General features: G+C 41.9%; 1 protein-coding gene across 7 annotated transcripts in view; it reads left to right on the forward strand.

Moving 5' to 3' along the window:
• ect2 (epithelial cell transforming 2) overlaps window positions 1–26,736 on the forward strand; it is a 121,037-nt gene that overhangs the window by 41,046 nt on the left and 53,255 nt on the right. For 6 of the 7 annotated variants that reach the window (XM_078259477.1, XM_078259479.1, XM_078259480.1 and 3 more), the window contains 12 exons: window positions 1–72; window positions 6,650–6,765; window positions 7,318–7,380; window positions 9,262–9,487; window positions 11,713–11,837; window positions 16,050–16,169; window positions 16,281–16,349; window positions 17,644–17,754; window positions 21,962–22,058; window positions 23,482–23,563; window positions 24,334–24,412; window positions 26,007–26,126. The exon at window positions 1–72 is cut by the window's left edge and continues 59 nt beyond it. In XM_078259477.1, the coding sequence (XP_078115603.1) occupies window positions 1–72; window positions 6,650–6,765; window positions 7,318–7,380; window positions 9,262–9,487; window positions 11,713–11,837; window positions 16,050–16,169; window positions 16,281–16,349; window positions 17,644–17,754; window positions 21,962–22,058; window positions 23,482–23,563; window positions 24,334–24,412; window positions 26,007–26,126 (1,280 nt within the window). Of the gene's footprint in view, window positions 73–6,649; window positions 6,766–7,317; window positions 7,381–9,261; window positions 9,488–9,561; window positions 9,748–11,712; window positions 11,838–16,049; window positions 16,170–16,280; window positions 16,350–17,643; window positions 17,755–21,961; window positions 22,059–23,481; window positions 23,564–24,333; window positions 24,413–26,006; window positions 26,127–26,736 lie in introns of all 7 variants that reach the window. The other variant, XM_078259482.1, reaches the window with a different exon arrangement.

The following is a 26,736-nucleotide window of genomic DNA, read 5'->3' on the forward strand; positions in this document are numbered from 1 at the left end:
ACTGCGTCCTCTGTTTTTTGGGTTTCTCAGATGAAGAGAAGGCCAACATGGAGGAGAGGACCCTCAAACACGGTTAGTGCCGCAGCACACAGGGATCTGTCAAAGTATTTCTACAGCATTTGTTTCTGTTATTTGGTTGTTTTTTGGCAGAGCAACGCACTATTACTAGGGCTGTGACGGTATAGTGTTTTTCTTACCGCAATGACGAAGCAACAAATCACTGCGGTATGGCAGTTAACTGCAACCCCCTTACGAGACTAGCGTAAGTTAGAGCGAGAATGGCAGGGTGCCTTAAGTAAGTGACGTCAGTGCCCTTGTGGTCGTGCAAGGAGAGCGAGCGGTAACGGAGAGTAGTGTGTGAGTGCCGCTGTGAGGAAAAGCGAGAGGAAAAAAAGATAGCAAAGATGATGTAAAGCGAGTTAAAAGTAAACAAAACAACAAGCTTGAGCTTCTCAAGACACAGTGGCTTTATCTGTTGTCAATACCGTCGATAAAGTGAATGGTGTTACCCCCGAAAAACATCGGCTTGAAGGAGAATTCCGGCCAATTTTTATGTTAATCTTGATCGCTATAAATATGCGTGTACTTTCGATTGAAAAAAACCCGACCTGAATCGGTGCAGGCAACACGGAGTAGCTGCAGCTACATGTACAAGCTTCCACTGAGCTAAAACGGCAGTTGTCGGGAAAGGTTTTAGAGTGCCTTTGTGCCTCTTAACAGACACAAAATGCAATTAAAATGTCTGTACAACATGAGCAGGGCCCTTACGTGACAACAAGATGCGTTTTCAACTCAGACATTGTTTTAATTCACCTACCCTGTCTCGATCCTGCTGGTAGCTAGCTCGCCCTGTTAGCTGCTAGCTGCCGTCCGTGATAAGTGTGTTCAGCCAAAATATCATGCAGCAGTTCCGTGTGTATTTGTAGCTTATCCATTTTGTGTGTGATCGATCTGGTGTTGGTGAGTAGGAGGCTTGGCAGTGTCGATCGGTGTGGTAGTTCCCTTAGCCGCGCTAGCAGGCACGACCCTGCTTCTCGGAGTGATCTGCACACTGCACACACCTTTTCCTGCTACACCGGAACTTCAGCGCGAGACTACAGATTCAGCCTTCTCTAACGTTTCCAACATGCATTTGTGGGATAAGCAGCAGCGATGAGTATGTGGGTTGCGGCCATGAAAAATTTGCCAAATCTTTTCTGCCAATGCCAAACAGCTTACCCGCAATTTCCACCAACTGCGGAACGGCGGCGGAGTCAATAGGTTTCCATTAAAGTCAATGTGTGTATTTTCACTGACTGCGGAATGTCTGCGTTCCGACTCCGTCCCAGCTCCGGAGCAGATACGCAGACTTCTATTTATGCTGGATGCCGGAGAGCTCCGTAGCAATTTAGCACAGGGCAGATTGTGCGGGACAGGAAGTTGAGCACAGAAACACAGTAAAACATCCGGTTAATTTTCAAAATAAAATAGACCGTGCTCACGGCAGATCATATTTCCCTGCACTACACCTTGAAAATGTCATAATGGGCGGAGACAGGCCTGAAGTCAAGTTTGTGGTTCTGTTCATAGAAACTACATCCCGTCATCGTGCGATCATACGTGAATACGCGAGATCTCGTGGGTCCTCGTGACTTCAGCTGTCAGTCATGGCCACAGCCGTTCCGCAACAAATCCGCACCTGGTAGGTATTGAAGGACGGCGAAGCCAACATGCAGCGGAACTGATCCGCAGTTGGTGGAAATTGCGGGGGTATTCTGCCATTGACTCGTTTGGTGTTTAGTGGATTGGATGATTGAAGTTTGAAGAAACAAGACATTTTGGCAATTGAACAATTCATTCATTACACAAACAGGAGCATCACTAGCGTGTGGAAGAACCATATACATCTCTAACCTTTAGGCCACCACTGCCCTAAATTATTATTTATTTACATTATTACATTATTATGTTATTATTGACATTTACATCACATGGACCAAACCAGATCCTTGCGGACAAGCGGAATGTACACATTTGGCTTAACTGGTGCTAAAGGCCAAGTTATTCTTGAAATTAACTGATTTGTACAGTGTCGTTCAATTGCATCTAAAGACAAAGGTGTTTTCAGCTCTTCCAAGTGGCCATATTCAAAGACGTGGCGAAAAGCCTGCCATAGTAGAGAAAGGGGACATGATGAATTGTACACAGTTTTGGAAAGTCTTTCCTTATAGCCACAACAGCCTGGAACCTCCTCCTCATGCTGGTCACCAGCCTGGTCACACACTGCTGTCCTGACCTTAACCCCATTGAATACTTGTGGGATCAGCTTGGGCATGCTGTTCGTGACAGAGTGACCAACACAACCACGTTGGCTGACTTGCGACAAATGCTGGTTGAAGAATGGGATGCCATCCCACAGCAGTAGGGCTGAATGATTAATTGCATTTGCGATAATATCACGATATGTTAAGACGCGATTTCCTAATCGCAAAGGCTGCGGTTTGGTCACGTGACTCGCAAGAGCAAATCGGTCTGCACCCGCAGAGAAAGCATCAACTTAGCACGCTAACGCTACGCCGTACCTTGAGTAGATTTCTGTCATTCAAACAACTCTGAGTTGTAGTTTAAACCTTTTACAGGCATTTTAACAAAATGAAGGGTTTTATTCGGGCTTGAGTCCATACAACCAGACTGATAAATGAGGTTTGGGGAGCTTTCACAGCAGCGTGGCTGCGTTGTTTCAACGGTTTTATTAGTACTGTTAATCCCACGACAAGACCAGCAGCAGCATGCTACTACTAACGGAACTTTAGCCTCTTTGTCTTGGAGTGCGACGTTGACGCTGTCATGCACGCGGCACGCAACTTCATGAGGGGAGGGAGGGGCTGGAGGCAGCTCCTCTGTGTGCGCTGTAAAAAAAAATACTCCGTTGTATATACTGTATAATCAGAATCAGAAGAGCTTTATTGCCAAGTACGTTTTTTACACATACAAGGAATTTGTTTTGGTGTTGTAGGTAGGTGCACGTCACACATTCTCTAAAATAAGTTAAACAAACAGGTTAAACAGAACAAACAATATAAGTGTATATATATACACACACACACACACACACACACACACACACACAATGTATTAAAAATAAGAGAATAAGAATTAAGATAAAAAGAGCAGATTAAGTACAGTGGCATGTAGAGCCAGAGGTGGGGTGTGGAGAGAGTCAGGGTGGTTTCTGGGCCTTGTTGATAAGGCTAGTGGCAGAGGGGGAAAAAACTGTCCTTGTGACGTGAGGTTTTGGTCCTGATGGACCTCAGCCTCCTGCCAGAGGGGAGTGGCTCAAAGAGTTTGTTGCCGGGGTGGGAGGGGTCAGCCACAATCTTTTCAGCACGCTTCAGAGTCCTGGTGGCGTAAAGGTCCTGGAGCGGCGGCAGATTGCAGCCAGTCACCTTCTCAGCTGACCAAATGACACGCTGCAGTCTGCCCTTGTCCTTGGCTGTGCTAGCAGCGTACCAGATGGTGATGGAGGATGTGAGGATGGACTCAATAATGGCTGTGTAAAAGTACACCATCATTGTCTTTGGCAGGTTGAATTTCTTCAGCTGCCGCAGGAAGTACATCCTCTGTTGTGCTTTCTTGAGGAGGGAGCTGATGTTCAGCTCCCACTTGAGGTCCTGGGAGATTATAGTTCCCAGGAAGCGGAAAGACTCCACAATGTTAATTGTGGAGCCACAGAGGGTGATGGGGGCAGGTGGGGCTGAGTTCCTCCTGAAGTCCACAACCATCTCCACTGTCTTTAGAGCATTGAGCTCTAGGTTGTTTTGCTTGCACCATTTAACCAGGTGGTCAGCCTCCGACCTGTAGGCGGACTCGTCTCCATCAGAGATGAGTCCGATGAGGGCGGTGTCGTCCGCAAACTTCAGAAGCTTGACAGACTGGTGACTGGAGGTGCCGCTGTTGGTGTACAGGGAGAAGAGCAGAGGAGAAAGAACTCAGCCCTGAGGGGATCCGGTGCTGATCGGAGAAGGCTTTCCCCAGCTTCACATGCTGCTTCCTGTTAGACAGGAAGTCAGTGATCCACCTGCAGGTGGAGTCAGGCACACCAAGCTGGGAGAGTTTCTCCTGAAGCAGAGCAGGGATGATGGTATTAAAGGCAGAGCTGAAGTCCACAAACAGGATCCTGGCGTAGGTTGACTGCATCGTCTACAGACCTATTGGCTCTGTAGGCAAACTGCAGGGGGTCCAGGAGGGGGTTGATGATTGCTTTGAGGTGAGAAAGCACAAGGCGCTCAAAGGACTTCATGACCACAGAGGTCAGGGCGTCGGGTCTGAAGTCATTAAGTCCTGTGGTCCTTGGCTTCTTGGGAACAGGGATGATTGTTGAGGTCTTGCAACAGGCTGGCATGTGACATGTCTCCAGTGAGGTGTTAAAAATGTCTGAACACCGGAGACTGCTTCAAGCTGGATGGGGAGACAGCATCCGGTCCAGCAGCTTTCCTGGGGTTCTGTCTCCTGAACAGTCTGTTGACATCTTCCTCATTGATGGAGAGAGTCGTCACTGAGGTGGGTGGGAAGGTGGAGGGGGGTACCTTTTTAAGGTGGGGGAGGTGGAGGTGATGCACTGTAGCTGGAGCTGTCGCGGGGGATGGTGTCAGGGAAGACCCTTTGTTGGGAGGTGTTGAGGGGGATGGTTACAGGACTGACCCATTGTCCATCAAAGCGACAGTAGAACTCGTTAAGGTCGTTGGCTAGGCGTCGGTCGTTGGTGGAGTGGGAGACTTTGGGCTTGAAGCTGGTGATCTCCAGACAGAAGCAGAGTCGTTCGCTGAGAACTGGTGTTGGAGTTTCTCAGAGTACCGTTGTTTAGCCTCTTTCACCGCCTTGCTAAACTTGTACTTTGCTTCTTTAAGTCTGTCTTTGTCCCCACTCCTGAACGCCTCTGCCTTTCCTTTGTTAAAGTCTCCAAGGACAATAACTAGGGAGTCTGGGTTGGTCCGCTCAACACACAGTATCTGGTCGGCGAGCATGCGCTGTGCGACCTGCACGTTGGCCTGCGGCGGGATGTAAACACCGACCAGAATGAATGAATGGAACTCACGGGGTGAATAAAAAGGCTTACAGTTCATGATGAAAGATTCCAGGTCAGGAGAACAATGCTGCTGGATCACTGTCACATCGTTGCGCCAACCGCTGTTGATGTAGAAACAGATTCCTCCACCTTTAGTTTTGCCGGAGAAGTCCGTGTCTTTGTCCGCTCTGTAGAGTTGGAAGCCTGCCAGCTGCAGCGCAGAGTCCGGTATTAATCCACAGAGCCACGTCTCCGTGAAGCACAAAACAGTAGATGAAGAAAATTCCCTGTTTCCCCCCAACAACAGTTGTAATTCTTCCAGTTTGTTGGGCAGTGAACGCACGTTAGAGAGAAATATGCCCCGTAACAGTGTGCGTAATCCTCGCTGGCGGAGACGCACCAGCGCACCAGCCCGTTTCCCTCTCCTCCGACGTTTCGCTGCATGAGCAAAGGTGAGCGCACCTTTGACTAGAATGTCCAAACTTTCCAGTGTAGGGAGAAGAAAAGTAGGAAATAAATCCTCTGGCGTTGTTCCCCTGATGTTCAAGAGCTCTTCTCTGGAGAAAGAGATCCGGGTACCATCGCAAAAAACAAAGTTAAAACACAAAACAAAACAACGCGCACAGACACACCGAGTTGACCGTCTGCGGCGCCATCTTAGGTCGAGGAGTATATACTATATTTTTACTATTTAACAGTCTAGTAAAGTTCAAAAACAGTTTAAAAAGTGCAATCCACATGTTTACATATGTTTATTACAGTAAATGATAATTAAATGTAAATACTACTAAGTGTGGTAAAGCCACATTTGTTTTTATATTTCTGCAATCTGCACTTTTGTGTGATTTGTTTGACTTTCATATGAATGTTTACACCAGGCTTGGTCAGTGCTCAATATACTACTGTGACTGAAGTAGTTAAATAAAAGATGTCATTCATATAAATTCATGTATCACCTAATTTCATTATCACATACAGGCCTGGCCTTCAGGAAAGAACAGTTTGTTTAATCTATCTAATCTTGTATTGTTCATACTATACAATGATTTAGTGCTTGAATAATACAGAAGACAAAGAGCTTAAAAAATAATCGCATATTCAATCGCAATATTTTTGAAAAAAATCGCAATTAGATTATTTTCAATATAATAATATTGAATTGTAATAATCGTTCATCCCTACACAGCAGTGTGTTCCAGGCTGTTGTGGCTGTGTATGGTTCTTCCATACCCTACTGAGGCTCCTGTTTGTGAAATGAATACATTGTTCAATTGCCAATATGTCTTGTTTCTTCAAACTTCAGTCATCCAATCCACCAAACACCAAACAAGTCAATGGCAGAATAAGCTGTTTGGCATTGGCAGAGAAAATTTGGCAAATTTTTCATGGGCGCAACCCACATACTCAGCGCTGCTGCTCATCCCACAAATGCATGTTCTTTACAAATGGGGCACCATTTCAAAGGGAACTAAACAGGCTTTCCAATGGTATAAGATGTATTGCCAAAAGCATTGTTACCACAGAGAAATAATCTACCAAATGCAAATTTCCTTTTTTGTGCTAAGTTTATATATTTTTCATCATCATTGTTTTTCTGTGTTTAAGGTGGCACTTATCTTGAGGTTAAAGATGAGAGGTGTACACACATGGTGGTGGAGGAAAACTCGGTAAAGGAGCTGCCATTTTCTCCCTCCAAGAAAGTCTTTGTGGTCAAACAAGAGGTATGTAGTTTTTTGGAAGGAATAGTTTGTTTTCGGAGCTGCTTCTAAAGACAAGCAAGTTAGATACCTCTGATACTGGTCAAGCACCATCTTGACATAACAGAATAATCAGTATGCTCTAAGATTTTGCTAGAGGAAGATACAGACACAAGGGAGACGAGGGAAAAATACTGAATCCTCTCATTTTTTTGTCCTTCTATATAGAATGCTAAATGATTATCTGATCAGGATTTCTTTTAGATCAAACCTCAATAGATAGTCTCTAGTCTCCCTCTCTCTGTCTGTGCTGTCATAGAGAGGGATCAGGACTAGATTTCCCCATTCTCGTGGATGAATAATTTGAGCCAAGGTAGAGTTGTGGTTTAGCTGTAGTAACTCCACAATCAATAAGGCCTTGTCTTTATTTATTGACTTTATTTACAGTTTTATTGGTTTTCAAAAGGAGAAGGAAAGTCTATATAAATGTATTGCGCAAAATCTCTTTTTTCTACCTACTGTACCTCTGTCCTAACCCAGGGGTCCGTAAAAACAGTTTACTCTTTTCTATGGTAGTGGTTCTGGGGAAGCATTCAGATGGACGCTCGGGCAGGAGAGTCTATGTACCTCTACGAGAAGGTGAGTGCATTTTGTATAATGTTAATGTATGTGTATTAAGCATGTATTAAGTAAGGGTGTCGTTTTTTTTCAACCTCGACCACATTTCCCCCTTCATTTGTGTCTAATAGACTGATGTGACCAACAATCTTTGAAATTGGTCCAGTATTGAGCAAGATCGCAATGACGGGCCCGCGCAAACCGTGCTGCAATGTATCCTAATGGGGCAATTGTGCATCCTCGATTTTTGTCCACTAAAAGTGGGCATGCTCAGATTGTTATTAAAAGTGTCTGACGATCTCAGGAGGTGACTTTTCGTCCGAAGACAGCAGTGTAGAAAGTGGAACGCAAAGGGAAAAGGCGTTCAGGGAGTCTATTGTTTTGGAGTAGGCTACAGAAATGATAGGCTCCTGTTGTCTAAAAGATTGTCAGTGCCTTGGTGGAGTGCCACCACCAACTGGACTGGAGTGTAGAACAACTACAACTACTTGATATCTGTACAGTCCATTCAGACCCTTGCAAAATGTTTTTTTTTTTTTTAACCTTTATTTATTCAGGGAAGGTTCACTGAGAGGCAGCCTTTCTTTTGCAAGTTACACGTTCATACCTGGAAGCTGCCCAGTACAACCACAGTCTGATCTGCTGGTCACTGAGCAGCTCCACTGGAGTGGTTGGAGGTTACTCAAGGGCACCTCAGTGGTGGTAATGAGGGAGGGGCTCTTTCACTTTCCCCACCCAGATTTTATCCTGTTGGTCTGGGGATTGAACCGGCGACCTCCCGGTCACGAGCTCGCGTCTCTAACCTTTAGGCCACCACTGCCTATGTTATTACTATGTTATTATTGACATTTACATCACGCGGACCAAACCAGATCCTTGCGGACAAGTGTAAAGTGTTTTCAGCTCTTCCAAGTGGCCATATTCAAAGGCGTGGCGAAAAGCCTGCCATAGTAGAGAAAGGGGACGTGATGAATTGTACACAGTTTTGGAAAGTCTTTCCTTAAAGTTGTTAATTAAATTCAATTATAGTGTCAAATCACAAGAGTTATCTCATGACACTTTACAGATAGAGCAAGTCTAGACCACACTATTATTTACAAAGACCCAAAAATTTCCCACGAGCAAGCATTTGGTACGACAGTGGCGAGGAAAACCTTCCTTTTAGGCAGAAACCTCGGACAGACCCAGGCTCTAAGTGGGTGGCCATCTGCTGCTGCTGGTTGGGACACAGAGACACTGATACAGATATACATGATATGATTCATAACAATTATAGTAGTTGGCATGATGCACCGTGGGACTTATAGTAAAAATAAAGATAATTAAACTATGACTAGAAATAATAGTTGTAGCAGTGCAGGGCGTCGAGCAGGACCACGGCAGCGGCTGCCAAAAACAAACCACCTGAACCGCCAATGTTAATGTTCCACTTGAGAGAGAAGTTCACACCCTGCCTACTTTCTCACCTCCTTACACCTGGTCAGTCCACAATACAATACCACAGTCAGTCTCACCCAACTCATCTTCCAAGGAGATTAATTGGGCATTTTTATCAAGTTCAAAAAAGACAATGTTGTGCACATCCATGTAGTTGGTGGTGCAGGACAAAAAGTAAATGTTCAAATACAATAAATGTTCAAATAAGGTAAAGTCCGCAGTTAAATGCTCTGGAAAAAATATTGAATAGTGCAGAATCAGGCACAAGTGAGATTCTGCACTATTAAATATTTTTATCAAGTTACCACACCCTTAAAGCCTACCTCATTGTTCAACAAACAGGTCTAACATTTTACTATATCATAATTTGCAAGACATGCAGCTTGCCTTCATGCTATCTTTTTTTACTCCTCTTGTATTCATCTTGTCCCTATATATGTTTCTCTTTGTCCCACTTAACTTCAGAGCGACAGCCCAGCCATGAAGAAGACAGTGTCCCTCCTGTCCCTCACCACCCCCAACAGTAACCGTAAGCGTCGCCGTCTCAGGGACACGCTGGCTCAGCTTACCAAGGAGACGGAGATCTCCCCTTTCCCTCCACCACGCAAAAGGCCGTCAGCAGAGCATTCCCTGTCCATGGGTTCTCTGCTGGACATATCTAATACCCCTGAGACATGCAAGGCCTTGGCAGGTAAGAGAAAAATGGAGGACTGGAAACACCTGCATGATCCAACCCTAAACAAGATGAACCCCTCTTAATTTCAGAAGACAGAGTAGGGAACCGTTCAGAGAGCAAAGGAGAAAATACTGTGACCAGGAATAGGATGAGAACAAGGAAAACCAGAGAGAGGATGATTAGGACAGACGAGAGGAGGAAAAGGTCCTACCCTGGTACAAGTACTCTTCAACAACCAGAGGAGGAGCAGCAGCAGCTGCCAGTAACTTCTGCAGGTCAGGTTTTGCTTCAAGAGCACAAGTTTAGGCTATTTGTCGGTGAATAAATGCATCAACTTCTCAAGACCAAAGCCAAGTTCTTGTCTTGCTTGCCACCTGCTGATTAAGGTGAAGGATGTTAAGCCCAAAGTTAGCAACAGCATCGGCCCAGGCTCACTTAAGGTGGACTGGTGGACCAGCTATAGGGTTGGGTATCGTCTGGGTTTTTTCCGATTCTGGTGCTAAAAAGATACTTTTAAAACTGCTGGTGCCAATACTTAAGAAAAGAAAAAAATGATGAGCACAAAACGACATTCAGTGACATTAAAGAACGGCTTGTCACATGGTCATATTTAAAAGATTTATTTAAAATGTAATAACAATAACTTATTATACGAGTCAATTGTTGTTAAATGACAAAAAGGAGAACCACTAGATGGCAGAAGGGTATTTTACAATAACTTGCACCATGAGGTTATAAGGTGCAATTGAACGCACCATTAAGTTTCATCTGTGTTGTTTCTCCGGGTTAGCAGTGGCAGTGGCCACGGTAGTGTTAATTTCGTCAGACGAGACTAAATATAAAGACTAAGACGAGACGATGATGAGACTGCGCCAATGTCCAAAAACGCTGACTAAGACTAAATTAACAGCATTATTGACTAAAATGTTTTGCATAAAATAAAAACTAAGATAAAATCTCTCTTCATTTTCGTCTACAATCGTCTGTACTTTTTCATCATGAGATTGAATATTCAGCTGTTACTAGGGTTGGGCACCGAGACCCGGTGCTAATATGGCACTGACCGAATAGCAACGCGGATTTCGGTGCTACTTAAATGCCTGCGCTTCTCTCTGATGCTCCTAAACGGACGTTAGAGGCAACTGAAACAGCGCTGCATGGGACGCTAGTTAACGTTACACTTGGCAGCAGGTAACGGTAGCCTACCGTTAGCTAAACACGGTTAAAATGCTGATAGCTAAACGGTGTAAAAGTTTGTCTGTATTTCACTGTGTAGGATTCCAACACCAAGACGTACGGCAGTCTGTAGCTGCCATGTCTGAAAAACAACACGTATGTTGTGTTGAAACTTGCCTCGCCAGCCTCGTGCTGCATTCAAAGTTATTGTAATTGTACATTTGGCACAAGACTAAGACTAAATAAAAAATAGGTGACAAAATGAACACTAGGCCACGGTGTCTCAAAGTGCAGCTAGGCTACTCGGTGTCTTTACAAGTTTTTGTGTTCAGAGCACCAGAGAGCAGCACAGGCATTTAAGTGGCCCGGAAATGTGGCACTGAAATCCATGTTGCTATTTGGTGCGGTAGATACCGGTTGTTTAGGAACCTTATTGGCACCGGGTTTCAATACCCAACCCTAACCAGCTATCCTCATTTTAGTGACAAGCCACTCAAAGTTTTGCTCAGCAACACCTTGCACAATGCTTGTAATTCCACAAGTGTTTCAGAAGCCTCCCAGAAGCATCGCTCTGCTCTTCTCCACTAAAAATAGGCACCTGTATTTGCATCTGTTATTTTTTACGCTGCCCCAGCGCTGCACAGATCAAGCCAGGCAATGGACAGGAGGCAGTACTGTCGCAAAGCGGTAGAGAGCAGTTCACCGTTCAACATGCAATTCTTTTCCTAGGCTCTTTTCTAATTACACAGAGATCTGATGTAGAAAACATTTTGTTAGCAGGCTTCTCATTTTTAACCTGCACATACCGCTTATACTGGTAATTAAGGATTAGGTAATGATGAACCTCATTTTTGTCAGATTGTAACAGATGTAGCTTATTTTGTTAATTCAGTAATGCTTTAATTAAACTTTTGGCTATTGTTTGGTTGATGTGATCCCTGCGAAATAGTATTTGTTTGCTTATTAAAGGTGGATTATTAGTTATAAGCGTAGTTGATATTGCTCTATAAAAACGATATATTGTGCAACCCCAATATGCCACTCTGCCTGTCATGTTCCTCCAGAGAGTTCAAAGCCATCCAAGAGTTCGACTCCGGTTCTATCCAAGCAGTCAGCCAGGTGGCAGGTCTCGAAGGAGCTCTACCAGACTGAGAGAAACTATGTGGACATTTTAAGCACCATCCTACAGGTAGCTGTGTGTTTATGTGTGTTAGCACAATGTGGACAATTCTTACACTCACTCACAGGCTGGCCAGATGGTTGCCCCTGACAACAGTTTGATGCTTAGCTACACTCATTAAAGGTGTGTGTTTGCATGCTCTCTCTTGGACTGTCTTATCAAATGGTCCCAGCAGAGACCAGAGGAGAAAATTACCTGCCTGTCAATCTCTTTGTCTTTCCCCCAATCATTTAGTCTTTTTTAATTTAATATCTACCTTAGACTTTCTCCATTTTTGACACCCTTTTTATTCACTCTTTCTCAACACGTCTTGCTCTCTTTCTTCCTTAAAATATCTATCCTTGATTTTTGTTATCTCCCTCTCTTGTAATTTGTCTTCTCTATTGTATTCTACTGGGTTTAACTCTTCCTTGTCCTCACAAAAAGCTGCCTGGTTTTAACTTAATCTGGGAATTAAGGTTAGCCTCTTGGTGTTGTGGACTTCTCTGTCTTGAATCTAAAACAAACTCACCACATGCCACTATAGCTCCACTCCTGTGCCATTTATCAAAGTAAAACACAGTTGAGGCTGACTCCATAATCCAGACATGTAGTAATCACTGCATGCATGAGTCGTAGTGCTGTTGATTACTGCCTATTTTATAGTCAATCTATGCTCCCTCTTCACTTCACAGCTAACCAGAAGGGAAAATACACTTGATGTATTATTCGGAGTTCATCAGTTCCTTATACTGAGGCAGCATATATTATTTTAGGGTCGGCTAAATTGCACGCATAACGCATGCAGAGCAGATAGTCCAACACTTCCAATATAATCAATGAAACTGGCTACACCGGACATGAGAGCAGCTCGTAAGTGCTGCGTATGCACCGCAGAGATCTGCTCTAAAAGCGTAAATATAGGATAGTCTGTTTATACTCTTTACGTGAGGTGTGTATGTCCCTTTTACACAGAAATGGATCATAAAGTTTCTATGTCTTTTAACTTAAACTACCGATATACAGGAAATGACTTAATGACAAGACAGCGTATTGGCTGTCCTTGTTTCCCTCACCTGCGTCCTTTGATAACAGCTGACAGTAGATGCCTTTTCACAGTGCTGTGCTGGCTCCAAAAACTGAAGAAACAACAACAATCCCAAAGCAATAGCTCATCCTCTTGCCTGCGACTCACACAATCCTACGTTGTGTGTGTGCGCTGCAGGTGTAGCCTGTTAAAAGATACATTCAGTGGCACATCTGGTCCGCATACATTATGCGTGCCAAGGCGTAAGACCTGTTCAGATAATAGAGTAGAAACAATGGACGAAGCTTCTGGGCCTGAAAAATGGAGCCAATGCAGAAGTGCCTTAAGGCAGTGACACACCAACACGATAATCGTCTGGCGAGGTCAGTGACTCGAGTCTGTTCGGTGTGTTCTGTGCCGTCGTCCGTCCGAGGAGCTGTCGGCCTTCATTTTGGCCAACATGACTTGTGCGTCGGAGGGAGGGCAGTCGGACTCCATGACCAATCTGATTGGTGGAGTGCTAACCTGGAAATGACGAGCGGGATGAGCGTGACTAAGCCTCTCAAATCTGACGAAAATCTTTTAAACGGACCTTTGTTGATCTGAAATGAAGACAACTGCATAACCTATTTCTCGCTTAAAATGTTTTCAGAAACACGTTTTGGTGATGTTGTATTCTGAACGAGCCGCCATTATGCCCGGTTGAAAAATCTGGGAGCAGCCAGAACCACGTGACGCGTTCGTCCAATCAGCTGCCGGTTTTCATTTTTTGGGCGACAATACAGATTAACGCTGCCTGCTGTTATGGAGATGTATTACACGCTCAAGTCGGCGTCACTTCGGTTTGTTCTGAGGCACTTTTTGGACCTCGGGGAGCCGACTGATCAGTCCGACTACCTTTTCTGCCAACGGTCGGCTGTCGGGTTAGTGCGTCAGAGGCTTAAGACTACCATTCTATCGAATTTCCAGCAGGGGGTGACTCCACTGGTTCCAAGTCCATTTTTATAGGAGTCTTTGGGAAAATGACCCTACTTCTCAGTTGATTTGATTGATTCTGTAAACATTTTCACAATGAGTTTATCAATTGCTAGTTTCAAGTCTTCTTCAATGCAGCATGATGGTCACATTGTAAATTATGGTCCCATTTATCCTAAAATAGACGGTAAAGCAGGGGATGCTTTAGGGCAGGGGTCTTCAACGATTTTTAAGCCAAGGACCCCTTAACTGAAAGAGCGACGGAGCAGGGACTCCCTACTACATATTTTGTATAAAATGAAGTTGCGTATTGGGTGCCTGGGTAGCTCACCATATATAGAGGTTTACTCCTCGAAGCAGCAGCCGCGGGTTCGAATACGACCTGTGGCCCTTTGCTGCATGTCATTCCCCCTCTCTCCCCCTTCATGTCTTCAGCTGTCCTATACAAATAAAGGCCTGAAATGCCAAAAAGAATTATCTTTAAAAAATAAATAAATAAAAATTGTGTAGGGCAGCCTAAAGCCTTTATACATACCTTTTTAGTGCATAGCTATTAAAATAATAATTGTTGGCATGATTTTATAAATCATGTTTTACAGTGTCCTAAGGATTAAACTGTATCTGTGGATGGCTATCTTAGTGACATCCTTACCTATAGGCCTGTAAGCCTATTATCAGTGGGGCTTTTTCACAAATTTATATTTGCTAATAATATGTTGAAGTCATGTTAAGACATTTTTAATAAAAAGCTTTCAAGTAATGAACAATAATTTCATGGCCCCCCTGCAGTCCCATCTTGTCTTAAAAAAACGCATCTTGAACCTCTTGCTCACCTGGTAGAGTGCGCCTCATGTAGGCTGAGGTTCGAATCCGACCTGTGGCCCTTTGCTGCGTGTCATCCCCTATCTCTCTCCCCCCTTTCCTGTCTATCACTGTCTTATATAATAATATAATATAACAGTTTTATCTGTGATGTATAAGGCACATTCCTGTGTTCAGAGCTGGTGTTGTGTCAGGTATTGCGTATATTGACAAAACATGTCCCAGACACAGGGCAAAACAACTGGACCCTACCCCACCAAATTAAACTGACTGGAGTTTGGACTTGCCCCTGGTCAGATCTCTGTTACTATGAACTAGGGCTGCACGATTAATATAATTGCAATCACGATGTCACTCAGTGCGATTACATAAGCGCAAAAATTGATTTGATTAAACAAAAAGGTGTGCTGTGTGCATGACACGCTGTGTGCACCCCACGTTGTAACGCCCTTCAGTTTACCAACAGTATTAACAACAGATGAAGCCAGTGTCTAAAGAAGCTTGGTGTTCTCTGTTAACTCACTTTACGTTGTCTTTGCTATCTCTTTTTCCTCTCGGTTTTCCCTCACACAGCCGCAAAGTATTGCACATTTTTGTTTATGTATTTCTTCTTATGCTCGTTTAACTTACGTTTTTTAAGTAAAAAAAAAAATACACATTTAAAATTTTAGTAGCTTATTTTCTGCTTTTTCCTTGATAATCAATGATACTCATGATACCATTATATTGCAATCGTTATCGCAGCATTGTAAATCACAATCGCAATATGACCTTTTCCGGCCAATTCAATGTTAAATCGACGATGTCGGCGTCGGTTATAGGAATCCATTTGATTGGCTATTAAGCGTAAGTGAATTAGTGCACAGGAAGAAAATGGTAGTGAGGAAAGCAAGCAAACTGCAGAGGTCAAGAAGGCACAAAGCTCATCTCATTTTTCATCTTCATCTCATCAATTCAAAACACTGTCAAAACTGGCCACTGCACATTATGTCCAAGGTAAATGTTCAACAATATAAAGTGCATTAAAGCGCTCCATGACTTGCTGTCATTATTTTCTTCCACGGATGACAGTCGCCAAAACTATCCAATGAATGGGTTACCGTCAGTCTATAATGTCATGTTCACATGAAGTGAACTAGAACTAAAAGGCAGCAATGTGTCAGTTTTTTTGTAAAACCAACCTCAAATTTTGTGGACTGACACTCATGCGACCTCATGCAAACTGAAGGAATCAATATATTAGTCTACCTCGAAGTAAAATGTACATGAAACATCCATATTAAAATACAGTATGTAGACAAGTTAGATGTGCATTTTTACTGTCCTAACAGAACACAATGTATCACTGAGGCTATACTAAGTATTGCTCATCAATATTTTGTTTTTTGCGCTTCTCTTATATCTGTTTTTATTTGAAGCTTTTCAAGCTTCCATTGGAAAAAGAGGGGCAGGTGGGTGGACCCATCCTGGCCCAAGAAGAATTGAAGACAATATTTTGCAGCATTCCAGAAATCTATGAAGTTCACACTAGAATAAAGGTAGTGTGTTCTCAACTCTTTCAATCACAACCAAATTTGACTAAATTGTGATGGTGATTTTTTAAGAGGCATTGTTAACTTATTTTCTGTGTGTGATGGTTTGTTCTTCAGAGTGATCTTGAGGAGCTCTTGACAGACTGGTCAGAGGACAAGAGTGTAGGAGATATCATCCTCAAATATGTGAGTACAAAAACACTTTACTATTTTGCAGGTTTTCCTTGCACACTTGCATGTTCATACAACAAAGTAAATACATATGGTGACGTGTGCTGTTGCTGTTCCACACTTAAGACTCTAAGATAACAGTTCAGCATGTAATTCCCAATTTTTCAGCTTTGTTGAAATAAAATCAGTGTAGAAAGTGGGGTCAAATACACATGACACAGTCATGACACATGAACCCTAACCCTAACTAACCATAACTTGTCATGACAAAAACCGACTGACACTTACTGAAAGAAACATTATGTCATAAACGTTTATGACGTGTTTATAATGTTTATGACACGTTCATGACAGTGTCATGTCACTCTTATGTAGATACCTTCAAGTAAAGTGTAACCCAATAAAGTATTAACTAATTAGGAATACTCAATTTTGACAGTTGCTTTTGAAATTGAAGAAGGTCAAAACCATTGATCGAGCACTGAATCGCTGTATCTACCTGAGGAGACCAGGTAGGACCTTGCAGTATTTATTCTGGTACTGGTAAATGACCAAAACCGTTTGAGGGTAGGTCTCCTAATGCAAAACTAAAACTTTGCCTGACTGGTATATGAACACTTTTCAGGGATGTTTTGCCTGTAATGCTCTGTTTGAATATCATGAGTTGAATGCTTCTTTATTGCATTGCTTTTATTCATCCTTTATCTATAAAAGATTGGTTTGCTGAGCATAAATGTGTATAACAGTGATGCACTATTTGCAGTTATTCAAAAAACAGTCACAGTTGCATGTGACAGGCAGGTATGGTAACTATTGAGAAGTGTTCTTCCAGTATAAAAAGGAATAAAAGTATTGTAACATTGCTTATTATTTCATGGAACTATTTTTTAAACAATTTAAACTCATGTAATGTGTGAGAAAGCTGCACCCATTTTTTGTGTTGGCGGGTCAAATTTGACCCGTGATTTAACTCAGCCCCAAATACTCATAAAACAAAGATTATCATCCAAAATAGTTTTTCACCTCATAGTTATTATGTATTCATTTACATTTAACATTCAAGTTCATTTTGAGTCAAAATGTGTCGATATCCTGCGAAAAAGCCTGTGTTCCCAGGATTTTGGGGTAGATTGCGTGTAGCCTGTGCATGTGTGTGGTGTGGTTGGGGACCTTTGAGCTAAATCTCATCTACAAAGCAGCCCACAACTGCCAATTTTTTTTTCTCCCTTTTATGTAAAACCTCATGCTTGTATCTGTGTGGGTCTTCATTTTGATGCTTATGACCTGTCCTTGTCTTTTCTCTTTCCAGTCTAAAGAGCTGGTGAAGGCCTACCCACCTTTTGTCAACTTTTTTGAAATGAGCAAGGAAACAATTGTTCGTTGTGAAAAACAAAAGCCTCGCTTCCATGCTTTTCTCAAGGTAAGATCTTTGCATTTGTACTGTATGTTTGTGTTAGGATAATTACATTATCAAGAATAGACAGAAACCCCTGAAGTTATATCAAAGTTCATTTTTATTGCGAACACAAGGAGCCATTTACAGTACTACTCATAGTACAGAAAATGTCTAACGGGAAGCCCTCTACACCGGCTTATTTATACAGTCATAATAGAGTTGATGTGGTCAGTTGTTATCTGTTCAGAGTCGATGACGTCTCCCTTATCTGGTCAGGGAGTGCATGTTCTTTCCTCAGCATTACACCATGCTCAGACAAGATAGCCAATGGTTCTGTGTTATCTTGTGAGAGCAAGCAGTGTTTTGGTTTCTTACTATGCAAACAGTTTAATTTAATAGAGAGGGAAAAGAGTAATCAGTATAATATTGTATTCTATGCAAACAGTTTTAATATTAAAGAGACAGAAAAATGTAAATCACAATTTTTCTAACAGTTTATTTGCCTGACAAAAGTTAGATTTTGCATAAGATACTTGCAAGAACTGGCAAAATCAAACAGGAAAACCTGATATATATGACACTACTTTACAGTAGAGGTGTGAATCTTCACTGATCTCCCGATTCGATTACGATTATCATGTCTTCGATTCGATGCGTCAAAAACATTTTTCTATTAAAGCCATATAGGATATTTGACTTGACAAGCTTGTGTAACCCTTTCACCATAGACTCGTAATATGAGAAACACTTAAGCAATCACAGTGTTACACCCTTGGACTACATGCTTGGTAAAATGGTGATCTCAGTGTATAATAAATCTGTCTACGGTAAGCTATGACTCTCGTTATGACTTTAGTAACTAATGAGAGGCTAGGAGAACAATTCTGGTTCAATAACCAAAAAAACTATTAACTTAATGATCAATATATATGAATTAACCCATCTAGTTTTACAGTATAATGAGAAACAACACAAACACAGTATCCCTGTTCAATTTTGTATTCACTGAATGCAGGATTTAGTTCACATTTAATACAGAGAAATCACAGTATGAAAATAAAATAGTAAATGGAAAGACTCGGGCCATTTAGTCTTTAGTATTTTTTAGCAGAGTGCACTCTTTGTTTTAGTTTGTTCTTTTAGCAAGCTTGCATTAAGTTTTGTTGGTGCACTTAAAGTTGGAGCTCATGGAAAAAAAAAAAGCGAGGCCATCAGTAGGCCTACCTCCAATGCTGTGTGTAGAATGAGAACAGTTCCTACCGCATCCTCTTTCCAGACCCGTTTCAGTCCGCACAGAAGCAATGAGCAGCAGATCCTCTGTAGCAACACCTCCGCGTCGACCTCCGAGACCTCTTCCGTGTGTGCAGGCGAAAAATGCGACCCTTCATCTCTCAGGCGATGGCGGGGGTTTAGCTAAGCTGGCTAGCTGCTTCAGTCCAACGAAACCACACTTGGCCAGCAGTAAACGGTGCCGACTCACACTCGTAGAGTAATAAGGACAACAGTTCACAGTCCTATGTATTTAAAATACACATTAAAACGCTAGGCTATATGGTTTGTCTCTCACTATCTGCTCGACTCTGCTCTACTCTACACCCTCGTGTTCCTCCTTTTTTTTCTCTCTCTTCCTCTCCTTCTCGTGATTACACAGAGGTCAACAGGAAATCAAACTCACAAGTCATCTCGAACGTAAAGTTTTTTTTTTTTTTATTAAACCAGCCTTGAAACATCATGAAAATATTAACTGCAAATAACTGTCCGAACAGAACTATAATACTGATTATTGATTTCAATAAATGTAATGCACATTGACATAAACAATTCACTTTTCTCCTCACTCAATAAATCTGTCCTTCACCGCCTGCAATCCATTCAAAACGCTGCTGCTAGGCTTCTTACTAGATCAAACAGGCGCACCCATACCGCCCCTATACTCTACTCCCTTCACTGGCTTCCTGTAACCTACAGGATCCAATTCAAAATTCTCACCATAACCTATAGGGCTCTACATGGTCAGGCCCCTGATTATCTTGCCAACATAATTCACTTACACACCCCCTCCCGGTCTCTCAGGTCTGTCAATCAAAATCTGCTATCCACGCCACGCACTCGTCTAAAGACGTGGGGATAGAGCTTTTGAGGCTATGGCACCCAGACTCTGGAATGCTCTACCTACCAGCATTAGGTTTGCTGAGAATGTGGACTGTTTTAAGGGACAAGTGAAGACTCACTTGTTCAGACTAGCTTTTGGGTAGACAATGTCTTGTTTCTGTTGTATTTGTATTTTATTCTGTTGATTATTTTTACCATGTTTTTATTGTCTATGCACATTGTAAAGCACTTTGTGACCTTGTCTGTGAAAAGCGCTGTATAAATAGAATGTACTTACTTACATAAACCAAATAAAAGTTATGCATCTTATCAATAACCCACATATTTAAGATGAGAGAAAAATACAAAACTAGAACTGCAAGCAGTTAAAACGGGGCCCAAGCCACCCATGCCCTGGGGAGCGCGCGAAAGCGGAACCCGAAGCCTGACGGCGGGGAGGCAAACGTCTGTAAATATCCAGAGGTGTGAGCCGTGACGTCATATATGTGTGTGGTAGCTAGCTAGGAAAATTTGGTCGTCAAATGCGCATACTTTAACGTAGCAAAATTCCTTGAGAAACTTTTGGTCAGGTCCATCTGGAGATGCTACGTACCAGGTTTCGTGCTGATCCGTCGCACGGCCTAGTACGAGTTCGAAAAAGTTGGTTTTGCGCATTGCACGATATTGCAAAAAAACTTTTGAGCGGAAATGGGCATGGCCTATATCATGTGATTCAGCTTGATTCAAGGAACACGTGGATGTATGGTTTTCTAATGTGCGATGTGTAATGTGGGAGTTAAAGGCAAAAAAACATTATAGCGCCACCTAGTGTGTAATTGTTGGTAGGTGTAGTCCATGACCCATTGTCTATCTACCCTGTAAATTTAAAGTTGTTCACGTTAGTGTAAGTAGTAAATTTAGACGTGGGTCCCATAGGCCACGCCCACTTTGACCCCTCAGTACCCCACTCTCGGGTTGGCCTCAGGAGTGTCCCTAGATGGTACCCAACAAATCTTGTCAGATTAGCGGTTGATGAGATATAAACTTTTTGTACTTGTAGCGCCCCCTAATGGCCAATTTTTGTAAAACGTGAGGGTGACCTTCAGAGGGTCATGGTAAACAGGAAATTAAAGTTTGGCGTTGATGGCATTTATTTTGGCCGAGATATGGCAAAGTTGGTGTTTTCATAGTTAGCTACACAAATTTGTTTATGCGCAATTTTTATCCTATCAAAATTATTTTTATTAACTTTTTGTCCGGCCCATCTGCCAAATTTCGTTCCGGTAGGTCGCACGGTCTAGGAGGAGTTCAAAAAAGTAGGTTTTTGATAAATCGCAATTTTTCACACATTAAAGTTTAGGCGGAAATGGGCATGGCCTATATCACGTGGATCCAGGGAACGCGTGGATATATGGTTTTTGAATGTACGGTGTGGTAGTTATAGGACCAAACACGTTTTTTTCTGCTATAGCACCACCTAGTAGTGGAAGTGTGTGAATTTTTGCGCCTGAGGTCCTTGCGGAGTTTTGGACCATTGCTGAAAATGGCAACCCCCCACCATGTACAGTTTAGGCTGTAGTCTGAGTTTTAGGCGGAGAAGAATAATAAAAATCAAAATAATGAATAATCAGTAGAAAAACAATAGGGTTCTACAGCCCTGCTGTGCGAACGGCATAGCTTTGCTATTGCCCGTTCTTGCAGACTCGGGCTTGGACCCCTAATACCACCAATCACAGCCTTCAAATAGGCTAACTGCAATATTTCTTTAAATTATATTACACACAACTTACACACTTAAAACACTCCAGCTACACTTTTTGTTCCCTCTATATGACTACTCATTTAACTTGGTTTCTCTACCATCTACCGCTATTGTAAAGTTCAGTGCCTTTACATGCATGCACACGAGGGTAACAGTCAGTGTCTACAAAAGACTTCAAACAGGAAAAGTAACATTGTGACAGCTGAATGGAGGGATGGAATTTAAAAAAAAAGGCCTGTTAAATAGATAGACTTGAGCAAATTGAGCTGTATTTTGTTGGTGGTTAGCATGCAGTCCAAACTTTTGTCTCCCAATTCAATGAGTCGCTTAGGTTTACACAAACACCCATGCTGTCACGTTAATGCTTTCATTCTACAGATCAACGAGGCCAAGCCAGAGTGCGGCAGACAGACCCTGGTGGAGCTGCTGATCAGACCTGTACAGAGACTCCCCAGTGTGGCCCTTCTTCTTAACGGTAACATGCACACACACTCACATACACCTCCTTTCATGTCTTAAGTTGTCCTATCAAAGGAAGAACTAAAAAGCCCCAAAAATAATCTTAAAAACAAAACATGTACAGTATAGGTTTCAGTTTGTCTGTGAATGAGAGAGCAGCAGTCAATTATATAATACAATACACACGAATTCACCCTAATCTGCAAAATAAATTGTATAGAACTACTTACATGTCCCTGTTCTGCAGGTATTCCACACAAAGTTGGAAGTGCGCCCTCATTTAGAAGAAGTCTCCCAGCTAATCTTGCCTTGTACAGGCCGAAGTTGCAGAAACACCTAGCTAGCTCATGTAATCCTTACCTAGCTACTGCGCATGTGCGACTGACAACAAAGATCTTACAGAAGTTGAGAGGTCTCACTCCTGAAAAGAGGATCTGCAGGAATGTGCAGTACAACAAAATATGGTGTTTTTTTTTTAAATGAAACCATGTAAACCTATTCTGATACAATCTCAAATTACAATTATGAACCTGAAAATGAGCATAATATGGCCACTTTAAGGACACAAATTTTCTTTGTGAATGAATAATGTATCGTAAATAAATAAATGTTCTTCCTTAAAATACAGGGGGCATAAGTAAGTACAACCCTTATGTTAAATTCCCATAGAGGCAGGCAGATTCTCATTTTTAAGGGCCAGTTATTATGTTATATGGATCCAGGATACTATGCATCCTGATAAGGTTCCCTTGGCCTTTGGAATTAAAATAGCCCCACATCTTCACTTACCCTTCACCATATCTATAGAATTGGCATGGTTTTATGTCAGTTAGCCTAGTAGCTGGTTTGATTTGCATTGAGAGATGATCTTATGGAAAGTACCCCATGCCAATCTCTAGGTATGGTAAAGAGTATTTAAGCAAGAACATTTATTTATTTATGATACATTATTCATTCACAAAGAAAATTGGTGTCCTTAAAGGTTGGATTTTTTCCTCATGTTTTTAATTAAGGCATTAAGATCAATTTATTCCTCTTTTTAGTCAACTTTAGCATGGGTGTATTCACTTATGCTGAGCACTGTAGTATGTCATAGTATAGTTCTTTAGTGCACTTGCATAACTGCAGTGTTAAACCAAAACTAACCGAATAAAATGTGTACAATGTAACAACATTAACCTTGGTCCAGACCTTGGTCTTTTTTATGTGGATTCACAGCCTGCTTGCTTTTTTGTGGTTGTAAATAGAACTTTCAACTGTAATTCAGAAAGGAAATGACAGGGAAGTGAGGTCACAGTCAACGAGAGAGAGAGTTCTCCTGGTGATACCTCTATAATTTTTATTTCTCGTTCTTTTCCTCTCCCCTTTCTCTACAAAATGTTCATCTTTTCCTGCCTGTCTACTCCTTAACGGACTTTCCCTTTGTTCCACTATTTCAGACATAAAGAAGCATACGCCAGATGACAACCCAGACAAGATAACACTGGAGAAAGCAATTGAGTCTCTGAAAGAAGTCATGACGTAAGTTGGCGTGACCTTACCTTTCTTTTGTGACGATCACACAGCTAGCAATATTTGATTATTTCAAACACCTCATGTGAACAATCTCCTATCTCCTGTTAAGTCTTGAGCATTATGTAGGTTTAACTTGTAGTAATTGACTGTTGAGTGAGATTTAGCAAGAATAAAGTGATTTTAATTATAGATTTTGTTGTTGAAGATTTATAATCCTCAACATATCTGAGACCAGGATTTGATGAACTCTTTGATATTTCATTGCATTTTCAGATCATTACAACAAAACATAAGTGTGCACTTTCAAGCGATGTATGGCTATTGTAGAGGATAATAAAGATACAGCAGTAATACAGTAAATGATTCAGGGTTTTTCCTGGTTCAGAATGGTATGACATTAATAGTGGTGTTCTTTATTTTAGGCAAGGTTTGCCACTATTACACCCTAAAATGCTGGTCAAGAATCTGAACTTGAATAATTCGCCCTCTTTCTCCCCTGTTTTTAGTCTTAAGTAGGAAAATTAAATTATGTTATTGTTCTTGATATGAAACAAAAATGAGCAGCAAATCCTCACAATTGAGAAAGTGGAACCAGCAAATGTATGACATTTTTTCTTGATGAACAACTAAGACAAGTGATGGATTATTAAGTGTTATTGATTTTGTTTCTGTTGGCCAGCTAATGATTTCTTAACTAATTGTTTCAGTACTATTGAGATTAACAATAACATTTTCTTCCATACTCTAACTTCCCTTCTCCCTTCCCTCCCACATAGTCACATCAATGAGGACAAGAGGAAGACTGAAGCTCAGAAGCAGATCTTTGATGTTGTTTATGAAGTTGACGGCTGTCCTGTAAGTTTGAGGATTGCTGGTGTTAGAATGTCTGTGGTTGTGTGTTTAAGTGCCTTTAAAATTGGTAGAATTTAAGTAATACAGATCTGAGGTCTGAAAAAAAAATCACTAGCTACAATAAAAAATACCATTCAGTTTTGTCATGTGACGGATGTGACTTCAACTTGAGAGGATAACGTGAGTTAATGTTCATGTCAATTCTTTTCTATAATACCATTCAAATTTCTTTCTTTTTTATATTTGAATATTTAATGCTCAAATGCAGCCTGTTATTAATATGTACTACACTACTCAGGCTTATGCATTGTCTATGCCACTATAAGCATGTGGTTGTTGTTACACATTCTGTCCACAAGAGGGACTTCCAACATTAGACTGGGCTTGAAGAGGACCTACGTCATGGCGCTTTGCATTTCTTGCACGCCACTTTGTTTACATTCCTTTTCCACCACGAGCACGCAAATCAACAGAGAACTCTGTAATGAAACCGTATCTAACAACTGTATTGTATTGTAACTTCTGTTGTAAAGGTTAATGGTGCTCAGTTAGCACAATGACATCATGTGAGAAAGCACAGCCGAAACGATTTGTCATAAACTAAGTAACAATAGTGTTAGCCACGATGCTAACAGCATTGATAACTAAGCCAAATGATGCGGCCACTAATATTCTAGTAACTTATAAGCAACCTGTTTCTTGCAGATTGTCACATTACTGAGAATACAGCTATTGGAAGGCAATATATGAAATCAAAGCTAACTCTGACAGCTGTAGGGCAGCTAACATAAACTTTAGCTGTCTCCATGAAGATTCCAGCTAAGCTACTATAACTCACAACGCAGTTAGGAAACAAGAACGAGCTAACTAATGATAACAAACATTTTGCCTTGGTGAATGTTCATTTTAAAGTCATGTTAAAACTATTTTCCATCGTTCTTCCGATTTCCAGCCGCAGCCATCATTCCCCCCTGTACTAACGTTACTCGGTACGTAACGTTAGCTCCGTGATGTTAAGACCTCACAATGCCTTGTGTTTCTCACTCCTGCTGATTGTTCATCAGACATGACAAAAGCATTTTGTTTTCACATGCGGGTAGGCCAAGGCGAGAAGAGGGAGGTTAGCTAACGTTAACCAACATATTTATAAAACAAAATCACATTTGAATAGTGATTTCAGCATTCAAATAGTATTGATTTTTTTACTATTCAAATTATATTCGACTTTCTGAATTCGTTCCAACAGCCCTAATGTCCATCAGCTCCACTTTTGTGTCGAAGACTTTCCCCCCCGTCGATGTGTTTGCCCCTAGCGTTACCTAAACCTGAACCAAACCTTATCTCTAGCTATGGATGGGGGTGCAACGTATTTTAACCATGGGGAAACACTAAACCCAGGAGAAGAACACACTTCCACACCGGTAACAGACAAACGCTTACAATAGGTAGTGGTTTTGAGATCGTTTTATCACCCAGCCCTAGTTTGGTCTGGCTGAGTGGTAGGAAGATGTTGTGGGCGGTAATCATCTCAAGGACACTTAAGCATAAGCATTCTCAACACTTTTCTTTTACTTTCTGTGCTTTGTCTTCTCTGCAGGCCAACTTGCTGTCCTCCCATCGCAGTCTAGTTTACCGAGTAGAAACAATAGCTCTGGGAGATCAGCCTTGTGACCGTGGAGAACATGTCACACTCTTCCTCTTCAATGACTGCCTTGAGGTGAGAATACACACAAGCACCAATAAAAATCTTACGCAGAACATGTTAAAACCTAATTTACCTGTTTTACCATAGGCCAGGGCCATAGGTGAACCTTCAGATTAGACTTAGACTATCTTTAACTCTTCAAATCAATGAACCCCTTACTTGAATCTTTGCCTGCCTTCAGCCATCTATCTATAAATTGCAGGAATGTGTCTGTGTGTGTGTTATGCGCATATCTCTCGAACCGTTAATCCGATGGATTTCAAACTTGACAAGTGTCTTTCTACGGGCACGAGTAAGGGCAGTGCTAAGTTTGGCGTTGTTTGGACAAAATACCCCTGCTAATCAAATCCCCTACTTCATCGTTAACCGTCAAGCCACTAAACCTGTATGGAAATGAGCACCTCTGCTGAAGTGTTAAATTTGTTAACGATTATACGACACGAGACAACACCGTCTCTCTCTCGCTCTCTCGCTCTGGCTCTCTCTCGCACTCACACTCGCACACACACACAAACGGTCCAGTTCTGGTGGTTGATGAACGCAGATATGTGCTGATTATCTCTCATAACGGGCCAAGTGGGTAGAGCACTGCCATGAGTCCATGACGCTAATATCTGATTAC

Source organism: Sander vitreus, chromosome 9, assembly GCF_031162955.1.
Source record: "Sander vitreus isolate 19-12246 chromosome 9, sanVit1, whole genome shotgun sequence".
Lineage (NCBI taxonomy): Eukaryota > Metazoa > Chordata > Actinopteri > Perciformes > Percidae > Sander > Sander vitreus.